This window comes from Balaenoptera borealis, assembly GCF_965194805.1.
Source record: "Balaenoptera borealis genome assembly, chromosome: 8".
Classification (NCBI taxonomy): Eukaryota; Metazoa; Chordata; class Mammalia; order Artiodactyla; family Balaenopteridae; genus Balaenoptera; species Balaenoptera borealis.
In genome coordinates this window covers 71,910,465-71,925,083 of record NC_138865.1, presented here as the reverse complement: position 1 = coordinate 71,925,083, position 14,619 = coordinate 71,910,465, and the positions used below count along the sequence as shown (strand labels likewise).

Sequence of the window (14,619 nt, the reverse complement as noted above, 5' to 3'; positions counted from 1 at the left end):
TACGGTTTCTACTCAATGCTTATTACTTTCGCACCATCAAAAAGCAGAAAAATCAAGTTGAACCATGATAAGTCGGGGACTGTTTGCATTTCGTTCATTTGGCAAAATTGTACTGGACATTTACCGTATGCCAGGTGGTATTCTGTGCATTAGGGATACAGTGAAAAAAAACTAAGCGCTGGCCTCCTGGTGTTTTATTCTACTGGGTGGAGACAGACAATAAAACAAATAAACAAGTAAATGTATACGTGATGGGACTATGTACCATGGAGAAAAGTAAAGCAGGGCAAGGGAGCTAAGTCGCACTCGGGTATGAGGGCTGTTTTATGTAGAGTGGCCAGGGTAACCCTCATTGAGAAGTGAGGGGGAAGGCCATGCAGATATCAGAGGGAAAAGCATTCCAGGCAGAGGGAACAGCCACTGTTAAGTGCCATGAGGCAGAGTATTCTTGGCATGTTCACCAAACAATGGCTGGAGTGGAGAGAGAAACAGGATGAGAGGTAGGAGATGAAGTCAGAGGGAGAAAAGGGGCCATTTCCAGTTGCGTTTGAGACCACAGTAAGGGTTTCGGCTCTACTCTGAGCGAGCTGGGGAGCCACTGGAGGATTTTAGAGTCACGAGGTGATCTAACATGTTTTTAAAAAAAGTCTTCTGGTTGCTGTGCTGAGACTAGGGTGTGGGCAAGGGAGTGGGCAAGAGTGTAAGGAAGGAGGCCAGTGAGGAGAGCACTGCAATCATCTAGAGAGGACAGTAGTTTGGCCCAGGGTAGCAATGGTGGGGATGGTAAGTCGGGGTCAGACTCTGGTTGTGTTTTGAAGGTCAAGTTGATAGGATTTGCTCTTGGATGTGGGGTAGGAGAGAAAGAAAGGAGTCAAGGATGAATCTTAGATTTCTGGCCGAACCTACTGGAAGGATAAAACTGCCATTTACTGAGATGAAGAAGACACTGAAAGAAGCAGGGTTCGGTGCGGGAGGGGAGCAGAGCGCTGGCAGGCGTCAGGTTGGAGAGCCCTAGAAGACATTCACATGGAGTCCAGTGGGCAACTGGGAAGTCTAGAGGACAGCGGCCCATGCCTGCAAGGGCACTAAAAACAGGTGTTGCCCCTTCTACCATTTTAAAGATTTCAAGGTCGATCAAATATACTTTAATTTTTTTTTAAAAAGTTTAATTCTGAAAATGGAAAAAATATTTAAATAAAAATCAAATTTCCCCCTTACAATTTTTTTTTCAAGGTCCTGTTTTTAGGGCTTCACAGTTCATCTAACTCTTTGCTGTTCAAAGCGTGGCCCCTGGACCAGCGGCACAATATACCTTGGGACTTGTCAGAAATGCAGACTCTCCAGGCTTCCCCAAACCTGAGTCAGAATCTTCAGCTTGATAAGATCTCCAGGTGATTCATATACACCTTAAAGTCTGAGACCACTCGTCTAATTAGAATCACCTGGGGATCTTTTAAAAACTATAGGTCCAGGCAGAATAATTAAAGTCAATCTCTGAGAGTGGGCCCAGGAGTGGTGTCCTCACCAAGGCCCCCAAATGGTTCTGATGTGCAGTCTGGGTTAGAACCACTGATCTAACTCTTCCCTTCCTGGCCTGCTCTCTCTGTACTACTGGCTTTATACTGCTGATGCTCTTAGAAACCCATCTCCAAAGAGGTGTGCAGACCTCAGAGAGCAAGAAGGTGCGTAGCTAGAGTAACCATCTATTTATCTGGGATCAGTGCCCCCTTTCACTCTCAGAAGTATCATGGTTTAGAAGATAAATTATATGTTCTCCCAGCATAATACAAAAGGGCTCTGGGCTTTATATTTCTGGATTATAAAGTCATAATAAGAACAGCTAGGACAAAACAGCAGATGGCCTTTGGTTTCACAGATGAATCCAGTGTAGAGAGACTTCTGGCCCTTAGATATTAGTTTTTAAGGTGTTCTATGTACAGCTTATCAGAAATACATACATAAATTCCCTCAATTTGTAAGGAGGGTTAGAGAAAATCAGTCTCCTTCCAGGGGCTGGATGGGGTGAGCACGGTTACAATCTGCAATTAAAGTTCCAAAGCTAACTGCTGATTAGCAGGGAACTGATTATCAGCCTGTGATTACCCCAGGCCTTAGCAAAACTTCTCCTTCCCTTTCCTTTTGGATCTTTTATTGTTTATTAGCTATTCCACCCTCAGGCTCAAAGGGACAAGGAAAGAAGGTGAAGAAAAAGTGAATTTAGCAGTCCTGCTAATAAGCTTGGTGGGAAAGAAAATGGAAATAACTGGACTGTTTCTGGTTACCTGTGAATTTAAATTCTTTTGGCTCATCCCTTTTTCCAAATTATTCCCAGCTGGTGTGAGGGCTCATTGAAGGCCTACTGATTGCCAGTAAAATTAAAGTAATCTTGTATTTTGAAAACTAAGTAATCTCCCAGAAATAGGCCTTGGAAGCTTTCCTTCCTAATTTACCAAGGACACAGGGTGAGGGCAAGGCAAGCACCTCTGCATCTCATCAGAGCCCTCCCCACCCCCCCCCTTCCTCCCCTCACCACCAATTCTTAGGTGCACGTGAATAGAATTTTTAAAAAAATACTTTCTGATGTAGATAAGAAATTATTTTACATCAGCTTAAGACAAATAGCATAATCACTGTTAGACAAAAGGACCTAAATGGAAAATCTACACGCAGGAGTAGAGACTTATGTGCATATAGATTGTATCACAAGTTTTCCTAGTTGCATCACTAGGATAGTTATGAATACTTCCACAAGGCAACCACAGTATAAATGTTTAAAACATGTTCTGTTCACATGTGCCTAAAATGTCTGGAAAAGAAACTATCCATGTGCAAAGTAGAAGAGCCAGATGCTGATAAGCTAGTTAAAGGGAATTCTTGTTAAATAACAGTAATAAGGGAGTCTTCTTGTTAAATAGCTTGTTAGGGTGGGTAAAACATCCAAAAATACCTGTTGAATTAGAATAAGATTATCAATGGAATCTCTATAGACCAGAGAGGTACTTTTATGGGCTTCTGAGTGCAAGCGGGAGTGTGTGTGGGGCGGGATCTGTTCTCTGCTTTCTGGGCTCTAAGTCAGAACAAGCTAAAAAGGTGGAAGAGGGACTTCCCTGGTGGCACAGTGGTTAAGAATCCGCCTGCCAATGCAGGGGACACGGGTTCAAGCCCTGGTCCGGGAAGATGCCACATGCCGCAGAGCAACTAAGCCCACGCGCCACAACTACTGAGCCTGCGCTCCAGAGCCCATGAGCCACAACCACTGAGCCCGCGTGCCTAGAGCCCGTGCTCCGCAACAAGAGAAGCCACCGCAATGAGAAGCCTGTGCACCGCAACAAAGAATAGCCCCCGCTCGCAGCAACTAGAGAAAGCCCACGCACAGCAATGAAGACCCAACGCAGCCAAATATAAGTTAATTAATTAATTTAAAAAAATAATAAAAAGGTGGAAGAGGTCTCTGTAGCTGAGAAAGCACCACAAGCTGGTGTTGCCCTGCCAGGCCCTGGACCAATAATAATATTAGCAGCTTGAGCAGAAGACCTTATCTTTGATCTCTGTTAACAGTTAACCGCAGGCTTTTCCTTCCAGGGCTCTTGGAAGGCAGAAGCAGGCGGTCCTGGAAAGCGGTGCTGGAAAGAGGCCCCCCAGTGGTTAAACTTAGATGCCTAGGGACAGTTCAGCAGTAATTGAGACAGGTGGGCCTGTTGAGAGATGCTGCTTCCTTTTCCTTAGGGGTTTAGATGCCTTTTAAAATCTTAGTCTAAATTATATCTTGACTGAAATATATTACACAGTACGGCTTAAGATGATGAGTCAATGATGTCTGGTCTTTGAACACGGAGTTCTATTTTAATCTAAAATTTTTAGCTAGATCATAAGCTAAATATTCTGAGGCCCACCTAGCTAGGTCCGGCAAAACCCTCACTTAGGATTACAAAGGGAAGGAATGTCAGCAATCAGAAGAAGAGCCCTATCAATGAAGGGATTTCCCAACCATACAAAGTGGCAAACTTTTTAAACCAACAGGATGGGAAATACACAGCAATGGCAACTATAACCAGCATTACTTATGGTTTTTTTTGAAGTATATACTTACCACACAACCTTCTAGCAGCAGGCCTGTGGTGGTTTTCAACTTCAAAGTAAATCTTAAAAAAAAGTGGTACCACTTGGCCTTTGGGGACCACCTCAGAGAGAGACTCATATGTGTATAGGGTATTTTTACATGTGTCTAATGGCCTGGACATCATACTTCTGCAGTTAGTGCAAAGGTAAATAAAAATAAGCAAACATCATAACCACTTACCCCGTGCAAATAGGGAAAGGAATGTTGAGGAAAAAATAGCCTCGAATCAGAGTGAGTCAGAGTTGGTGAGGCCAGGAATATCATTCCTCACCCTGTACGTAGCTCTGGACTTTCAGGCCCTTGCTTTAATCTCACTTCCCAACATGAGATGTAGAAGAGTTTTATATGGAAAGACAGTGTTAGCCTCCAATTCTTGCATGATTTGGTACTATCTTGGGTGAAATGTACTCAGTAACAAATTATGTTGGCAGAACGTGGCACATCCCTGCATGGAGAGCCTGGGATCCTGAGAAGAAAAGGCCCAAGTCTCGATGCTGGCTTTGTGCTCTGCCCCTTCACACTCTCAGTGACCCTGACAACAGGCCTCTCCTTCCCCATCTGGGGTAATTTTACTCCAGATAGATCCACTGGTTACAGAGTCAGGTGTAAGGTTCTATGGTACCATGTTCATCAAGTTCTTTGAGACCCTCCAAAGAAAGATACCATTAAAAACAAAAACAAACACCACTAAATTACTTACAAAGAAAGATAACTCTCCCTGGTATCTTATTCCATCCATGGCGCAACTTTGGCAAATTATACCTGAAAATTCTGGGCAACTCTACACTGAGAAGCAGTGAGTTTTTCTTTGCTTCTCTACTTCTCCAAAAAAGAAGCATTGCAGATGTAACCAATGGTTTCATCTCAAGGAACCATTTCCTCAAGGACTCTGCTTCAAAACCCAGGCTGAACTAGAGACCAAGGCAGGGAGGGGCAGCTAGCAGTGTAGATGGAAGTGCCCAACATTATAATGGGTACTTTCTGGTATTAAATAATGTTGCCTGGAGCTTTAACAAATACGGGGGTGAGGATATGGTTGTGCTGTTGCTTTTCTAAGTGAGTTTTTTTTTAAGTGAGTTTTTAATTAGCTCTGTGCTGACAACTTGAGGGGGCTCTGCCATACCCAGGCCAGCCCAGCTGTGTCAGTGTCCTCCCTTCACTTTAAATTCAGACCAGCCGTGGCCCCTCCTCTCACAGTGGGCCATGCAGCAACCTCAGAGAGGAAGCCCAGGGTAGCATCTATAGTGGCACCTCACGGACATGGTCCAACCCAGAGTTTCCCGAACACTTGGGAACCCATCATTTACATGAGTATGGACAAGGCTCTGAAGAGTTTGACCCGCTTGACTCTCACTCAAAATTTCCTTAACTGGACTATACAAGGTGCCTCTCTTGAGGTTACCACAATCAACTAACTGCAGAACAGTCAAGAGAGGCAAGTGGTTTCGAAAATGCTGGTCTAAACTCATAGATGCTTGAGAGCAATTTTTCTGTTTCAAACACTGCAATAAATGAGTTAAATCTGCTTAGAGTCACTTGCACTTTGTCCTTGATAGCTGGAGCTATCAATACACCTCTCTAGAAAGTAAAATCACCCCCACTAAAGCTCCTTAAGTTTTCCAGGAGCAGTAAGACACACAGTGCTGAGAGCACAGCTCTGTTCAGGTACCTGGGGCTCCTGGTCATGACCACTGGGATCCCTCTCATAGCTTTCTGCATACAGTCTGATGGTGGCCCGCACACCACTGGAGGAACTGAGCCGGAAGATGAGCCGAGATGCATCTGAGAAAATGATCCTCAGGCCCTAAGAGCAAGAATATCAAAGGATGGATCAGTGAACAAATGAATACACAGCTAAAAATGACAAATACCAACCTTGGAGATTAGCGTATTCTTATCATCCAAAGATGCTCAGCATTGTGACAATTTATAATTGGCTCTCTACACTCACCAAACAGGACAGTGAGGTAAACCCAGAAGCTACTTAAGGTTATCTATTTGTCTCTATTCTATTTCTGTTGCCTTCTGGTTCATGTTGGGGGAGGGTTAGGAGCAAAACTATGAACAGATGCTCAAGTTCCCTTGGTCTGGTGATGTGGAAATTAGGAAGCAGTAAAGGTAACAAGGATGGGGTGATATTTAATAAATGTCCCTGGGGTAATACCTAGGAATAAACCTACATAAGGAGACAAAAGACCTGTATGCAGAAAACTGTAAGACAATGATGAAAGAAATGAAAGTTGATACAAACAGATGGAGAGATATACTATGCTCTTGGATTAGAAGAATCAACATTGTGAAAATGACTATACTACCCAAAGCAATCTACAAATTCAATGCAATCCCTATCAAACTACCACTGGCATTTTTCACAGAACTAGAACAAAAAGTTTCACAATTTGTATGGAAACACAAAAGACCCCGAATAGCCAAAGCAATCTTGAGAAAGAAAAACGGAGCTGGAGGAATCAGGCTCCCGGACTTCAAACTATACTACAAAGCCACAGTAATCAAGACAGTGTGGTACTGGCACAAAGACAGAAATATAGATCAATGGAACAGGATAGAAAGCCCAGAGATAAACCCACACACATATGGTCACCTTATCTTTCATAAAGGAGGCAAGAATATACAATGGAGAAAAGACAGCCTCTTCAATAAGTGGTGCTGGGAAAACTGGACAGCTACATGTAAAAGAATGAAATTAGAACACTCCCTAACACCATACACAAAAATAAACTCAGAATGGATTAAAGACCTAAATGTAAGGCCAGACACTATAAAACTCTTAGAGGAAAACATAGGCAGAATACTCTATGACATAAATCACAGCAAGATCCTTTTTGACCCACCTCCTAGAGAAATGGAAATAAAAACAAAAATAAACAAATGGGACTTAATGAAACTTAAAAGCTTTTGCACAGCTAAGGAAACCATAAACAAGACGAAAAGACAACCCTCAGAATGGAAGAAAATATTTGCAAATGAAGCAGCTGACAAAGGATTAATCTCCAAAATATACAAGCAGCTCATGCAGCTCAATAGCAAAAAACAAACAACCCAATCCAGAAATGGGCAGAAGACCTAAATAGACATTTCTCCAAAGAAGATATACAGATTGCCAAAAAACACATGAAAGGATGCTCAATATCACTAATCATTAGAGAAATGCAAATCAAACCTACAATGAGGTATCACCTCACACCAGTCAGAATGGCCATCATCAAAAAATCTACAAAAAATAAATGCTGGAGAGGGTGTGGAGAAAAGGGAACCCTCTTGCACTGTTGGTGGGAATGTAAATTCATAGAGCTGCTATGGAGACAGTATGGAGGTTCCCTAAAAAACTAAAAACAGAACTACCATATGACCCAGCAATCCCACTACTGGGCATATACCCTGACAAAACCATAATTCAAAAAGAGTCATGTACCACAATGTTCATTGCAGCACTCTTTACGATAGCCAGGACATGGCAGCAACCTAAGTGTCCATCGACAGACGAATGGATAAAGAAGATGTGGCACATATATACAATGGAATATTACTCAGCCATAAAAAGAAACGAAATTGAGTTATTTGTAGTGAGCTGGATGGGCCTAGAGTCTGTCATATGGAGTGAAGTAAGTCAGAAGGAGAAAAACAAATACCATATACTAACACATATATATGGAATCTCAAAAAAAAAAATTGGTTCTGATGAACCTAGGGGCAGGAAAGGAATAAAGACGCAGATGTAGAGAATGGACTTGAGGACACGGGGAGGGAGAAGGGTAAGCTGGGAGGAAGTGAGAGAGTGGCATGGACATATATACACTACCAAATGTAAAATAGAAAGCTAGTGGGAAGCAGCAGCATAGCACAGGGAGATCAGCTCGGTGCTTTGCAACCACCTAGAGGGGTGGGATAGGGAGGGTAGGAGGGAGATGTAAGAGGGAAGGGATATGGGGATATACATGTGCATACAGCTGATTCACTTTGTTATACAGCAGAAACTAACACAACATTGTAAAGCAATTATACTCCAATAAAGATGTTAAAAAAATAAATAAAATAAATGTCCCTGGGGCCAAATTTTGTCCCTTATGAACCTGCTGGATGCAGTCAGGTAGGCAATTTATCTATGACAGTATGACAAATTACCCGTGTTAAAGCTACCCCCACGTGATGTTAGACTTTGCTTTAAGTTCCTCTCTGTTTCTGTCCTCATTCCCACATTCCTCTGGTAGCCATGGAAGCCTACAATGAAATGCTCAGGACTGGAGCATCTGCCGGGTTCTGAGGGTTTCTGTGTACATCCTCATCCTCTTGGTTCTCTCCTTCCTTCCTACTGGTAAGACCTGGCCACCAGGGTGGGGTCGGGGCAGAGCTGTGGCAGCACCTCACACTGTTGTCCAGGATTTGATTTTTGGCTCGGAACATCACTATTCTCTATGCATCTCTTCTCATTAGTGGCAGCGACATTTTAAAAAGTATGACTGTAAGATCATGTTGTGACTTCTGTTGAAGGAAATTGGTTTTCTTAAGGCAACTGTTAAAGTTATTGTTATAAATAAGCATACTGGCAGGGGCCAGAAGAAAGAGAGCCGGGAACAAAATAATATGTCTGGTCACTTGTTACTTTTGAAAAAGTAGAAGTCTCAGGCAACTCTGATACCAGTCATTTGGCCTAAGAAATTTACCCTGGAAATGTCTCTGGCCTCAAATCCTGCTTGTTAAGAATAGCATTATTAAAAATATTCATACATGCCACGTGAACCTGATCGCTAATCTCTTACCCCCTCCCCCATCTGGTGATATCTGCTGGGAAACACTATGATTCCATCTGTGTGGTTTTCTGGGTTTTTTTTGTTTGTTTGTTTTTAAAGATTTATTTATTGATTGATTGATTGATTGCTATGTTGGGTCTTCGTTTCTGTGCTAGGGCTTTCTCTAGTTGTGGCAAGCGGGGGCCACTCTTCATCGCGGTGCGCGGGCCTCTCACAATCGCGGCCTGGTTTTCTGTTTTTTAAGTTGTGTAGGCATAGTTTGTTCCAATCCCCAAACAAAAAGCTTAGTCTCTTTTGGAGGGTTCAATGTCTGCCACAATTTGTGTAATAAAAAGGAGCCATGTCCTTTCCTGGCAGCCCATCACTCTGTGACACTAGCTATGCAAACAGGTTGATTTTGTCTGGGGTTCATTCATTAGGCACACATTTTACAGCAACCCTTAGGGATCTGGTATGGGGCTAAGCCCTGGGTATATGAAGATAAAGACAGTATTTGCTCTCCATAAGCCTGAAATATTCTATCACAATGAGCAAAATTATTTTCTTAACCACCTTATGCTGCTGGAGAAGTGAATAGTTAGGAAATTCCCAATAGAGCAAACAAACCAATTCCCTGCTATCCAGAAAGTATGGTATACCAAATTCTGTTCAGACTGACAATGAAGCCCCAAAGGTTGGTTCCACCATTGTATTCACAGCCATGTTTTTACAGACTTCAAGGGCGAAGCCCTAAAGCACCTGTTGTTGCAGATACTAAATCACATGAAGCCACCTCTTCTGACGACTTCCCAGACTTAACCCTTTAAAGTAGCTCCATTACACGATTAATTATGGAATCATTAATTGCACTTGAAAAGATGATAAGGGAGTGAATAGCACACATCAGCCTGCTGGAAATAATCCAGTGTCTTCTCTCTTTCCTAAGGAACCATGAGATCTTAATAGAGAATCCATGTTGCTTTGTGAGACCTCCCAGTGAAGAGCATAACAATTCTCCTTCTCCACATGGAACAAAAAATGTTTAGACCCAGCCCAGCTCTGTGCTGCAACGACCCTAGTTCCATGTCTGCTGAGCGTCACTTGGATGTGTGAATAGTTGTACTGGATTGCTTTGGGGTCTGCATGTTGTTCCAATGAGCTTAATGAATTTGTAACCTCAACATGAACCACGTTCTCTCCAGCATGTATCATCACCTGCTATCAACTAAATAATAAGGCCAAAGTCACCACTGACCAAGACTTGCCAAGTTTCGAAATGTTCCATAATTCCAACAAAAGAATACCAAAAATATACTTGGCTTTAGAAAATTTTTTAGGTTAAACCAGGGGTTGGCAATATAGTTTGTCAGCCAAGTTTGACCTGCCACCTGTTTTTATAAATCAGGTTTTACTGGAACACAGACATGCCCGTTCACGTATGTGTTGTCTGTGGCTGCTTTTGTGTTACAACTGCAGCACTGAATTGTTATGACAGAGATCGTCTGGCCCACAAGGGCTAAAATATTTACTATCTGGCCCTTTACAGAAAATGTTTGCTGACCCCTGGTAAAAACTATTCCATTATCCACAACATGGAACATTTACCCTTCAACTCTACCCCAGAAAATGAAAAATATAACCATATGCCTATGGAAATCCCAGTAGAGAGAAACTATGAAGACTGTTATAAGGGTGTCCCCCAGGCACTGCACCTTCCAGTCATAGGTTCATCTGGACATATATTTGGCCCAAATCAACCTACTTCTGATCACCTACTCATGACAGAAATAGATTTATTAAATCGCATTTTAGTTTTATATCCTCACTTTTATTGCAGGGTCTGAAAGGCACTGTTATAAAATCCATTTTTTGCAGTCACTGTAGGAGACTGTATGAAGCTCCACATTAGACATCTCCTCAAGAGCCAAGTTGTTAGGAAAGCCTTTCCTTCCCTGAGGAACTGGTATTTTGTTTTCTTTCTGACAACAAGAACTTTATAACTAACCATAGTTTCCTTTTAATATGGCTGCCAGGACACTTAATGCCAAATTTGAGGTTCAGCCCAAGTGGATCCTTATGACTTGCATAATTTAAAATTTTTCTTCTTCTGTTCTTGACTCTCTACTCTTATTTATATTTTCCCTAGTCTTGATTTCTGTTTCTTATTTATATTCTAACAACTTCATTATGTGTGTTTGTTGCCACAATCCTCTTGAAGAAACAAGGCCCAGTGCAAATGAATAAAATAAGTTGCCTTTACACTCTTAACCCTAAAGTGTTGGAATCACTGAATTATGTCGTTGGGTCCTTCATTAGCTGATAAGCTCTGGGAGGGAAAACCCTTACGTTCCTTGTTCACCATTTATTGATACAGCCTAGGACAAGCCTGGTACACAGTAGGCCCTCCATAGACACTTGTTGAATGAATGTCATTACATGTCCAACAGCTGGTGTGAGTATCACTGGAAGGTCTCCTTCCACATACAACAAGGCCAAATGGAAACACACTCATATTCTTCACTAATGAACTGGGGCTACATATTCACCTTGAAGGGTAATTGTGAAAGATACTATGTCTACTCATCCTTCATTTTTAGGGCAAGGGTCGGTTTTAGCTAAAAACAGTGGAGTTGAACCATGGTAAGTTCCTGTCCCCAGCTGTGTGATCTTGGACAAATCATTAGCTAGCCTATTAATTGCAAAATTTACTGCACACTGAAATCAGCTAGGGGTCTTTAAAAAAACTGTGGTACCTGGCTCTCACTCCAGACATTGTGATTTAATTTGTATGGGGTGTGACTTGGGCACTGGGATTGTAAAAGCTCTCCAGGTGATTCTGATGTGTAGCCAAATGCGGACAGCACTGTCGTAGCTTTTTTTTTCTAGGTCACCTCCCTCATGTACCGAGTGACTGACTATACCACATGTCAGTCTTAAGGAAGATGCCTTTAAGATCTGAGGTTTCTTGCATATACTACCATCAGACTGGGATCTTAGGAGGCCATAACACAGGGGCCTAATAAAACATCATGTTGCTGCTGAGTCCTGAAAGCCTCCTCCTAGCGCCTTGTCAGCAGCAGAACCACTAGAAGCATCTCCTCTTGAGCATCTGACATTAATTGCTTCTAGCACAATCTCCTAAGGAATTCCTGAAGCAACAGTGAAGGAATCCATGATACCACTGTAACCATAGCAGCTATAGGAGCGGGAATTTCCAGGATGACACAACAGCCCCAAGCTCAAAGAAGGGAAAAAGATGCCCTCCTCCATTAGAAGATAATGTTAAGTATGGGGTGGGGTATACAAAGGGCACTGCACTTCCAGCCCAGGGGAAACCCTTTGAGTGGCCATGGTTGTATGCCTCAGTGACCAGGGTGGGGTTTTGCCCACCTTAGCTCTGTCCCAATGAGAAAGAATTGTCAAAGAACTGCTCCACACAAAAATCCTGCAATCTGCTTCCAGTTGTCTCTGTAGCATTTCTTTTCCTCCCCAGATTTGCCCCCTCTTTGGTTTGCCGTTTGTGGAGTTTGGAAACGATATAGGAATAACTAGAGAACTGGGCTAAAATTCTGGCTTGGCTTGTTAGCTGGCGGTCTTGAGTAAGTCATTTAAGCTCTCTAAGCCTTAGTTTCCTAAAAAGCGGATGAAAAATAATACACCCTGGCTTACTGGGTTGTTGTGAGCATCAGATCAGAAAATGTATGTGAAAAGTGCTCTGAAAATTATAAATCACTATATAAATAGAATTATTTTTCTTATGTTAAAGCTTTTAGTGAAAATGGTGCTATGCTCTAACTTTCCAGATTTTGCAAAAGATTGCTATATAAAGCCTAAATGGCGATGGTTTGTGGTGCAACGCTACATACTTATTTTTAAATTAGGCAGAATTAAGATTAATTTTATTTTTAAAACTTTGCCATGTCCTCTGAAATCACTACTAAACACAAAGATCTGTTACCATTTATCTTCTCCATATCTCCCACTGAACTGGCTTCCTGGCAATAAAATTCTCTTTCCTGGCTGGTCAATTTACAACCTTAAGGTCTTTTTTTTTTTTTTTTTTAATTAATTTATTTATTTATTTATTTATGGCTGTGTTGGGTCTTCGTTTCTGTGCGAGGGCTTTCTCTAGTTGCGGCAAGTGGGGGCCACTCTTCATCGCGGTGCGCGGGCCTCTCACTATCATGGCCTCTCTTGTTGCAGAGCACAGGCTCCAGACGCGCAGGCTCAGTAGTTGTGGCTCACGGGCCCAGTCGCTCCGCGGCGTGTGGGATCCTCCCAGACCAGGGCTCGAACCCGTGTCCCCTGCATTGGCAGGCGGACTCTCAAGCACTGCGCCACCAGGGAAGCCCAACCTTAAGGTCTTGAAAGGAGGACCTTAGGGTCAGCCAGGCCATCTCCTCCTTTTACTGAAAAGAACACGGAAGTCAGAAAACCTGCTCAAGGTAACACAACCAGTAAATGGAGGAGCCAGGGTTTCAGCCTACGTCTTCTCACTGCAGGCTTATAATTTTAGGTTGAACCATATGAAACCTCTGATAGCCATACACTGCTTCTCATGTGAAATATTTGAACAATATCTCATATGTTGTGTATGGTCCTGCAAACTGGCACAGAGCCTTTTGTAGAGTAGGTATCTGATAAATGTTTGATAAATGAATCTTGGGTTGTTTTTTTTTTTTTTTCTTTTTTTTTTTTAAGCCCTTGTGTAAATCAACGCAGGGAAATCTGCAAGTTGCTAAGTACAAGCAGAGCTGCCAGATGTGAGTTTGGAGACTATAGGACATGTTGCAGCCAGGCGGGGAAGGAGGAACTGTACATTACCAACAGTTATTTGGCAGCATCTGACCTAGTTGAATACCGACTTAGGAAGAGTTCCAGGGGAAAACAGCATATGGCCCTGAAATCTGGTACAATGTCGCATATACAGTCAGTTGGCCACCCCAGGCATATGAACCTGGAGACAGGACAGGCTTGGAAGAGAGAGACTCTGTGAGATTAACTCAGATGTTATCTCCCACAGGAAATCCCAACGATTTATCTGGAACGCTTCAAGGTGAAAATATCGCTGTGTAACATCTGAACCATATTTTGTAGAAGAAAGCATGCAGCTTATAAAGCAGAAGATTTGGATTGGACAGACATTTCTTGCCACGAAAAAAATCACCTAGAATTACCCCATTTTTCTTTGTTGAAGTCATAGAGTTAGCTGTGAGCATGAGTTCACAAGTGGCCGAGCTGGCTAGTCCGTACCATGCCCTCACATAAATTACAAGCAATGCCCTCTCTGGGTGGACAAATTACAGAAGAGCATCTTTCCTCTTGGCTGGTCTGGATTTCAGCTTCTCCTCCAGCATTAGGCCCATGCCTTTGCGCAGTGCACTGACTACACAGCCATACCCAGCTGCCCTACCCTCGGGAGCAATTCTCATCTAGCCTTTTTTACAACCAACCAGCACTCTTGGGACCCAACAATTGCAGATAATTATCTGGGGAAATCAAGGTCAAATGGTTTCTTAAGTGCACTTTTACAACACACATCCAGCAAAAACCACATTAGGTGATGAGAAGTGAAGTGGGAAGTGCAGACATAAACTAGTCCTCATCCAGATTCCAACTATCAAGTCTGGAACAATGGAACTAGATCACACATGTTCCATTTCCCTGTGTCTTTGGCCAAAATGGCTGCTGATGCCTGTTCACTCAACACCAGGCCCGGTTCTGGGATATTTTGGATTCAGACATACTTTA

The 14,619-nt window shown here is 42.6% G+C and overlaps 1 protein-coding gene across 1 annotated transcript in view; it reads right to left on the bottom strand.

Annotated features, from left to right (window-relative positions):
- PGM5 (phosphoglucomutase 5) overlaps positions 1–14,619 on the bottom strand; it is a 188,435-nt gene that overhangs the window by 30,039 nt on the left and 143,777 nt on the right. The window contains exon 10 of the mRNA XM_082403675.1: positions 5,790–5,924. Within this exon, the coding sequence (XP_082259801.1) occupies positions 5,790–5,924 (135 nt within the window). The remainder of the gene's footprint in view (positions 1–5,789; positions 5,925–14,619) is intronic.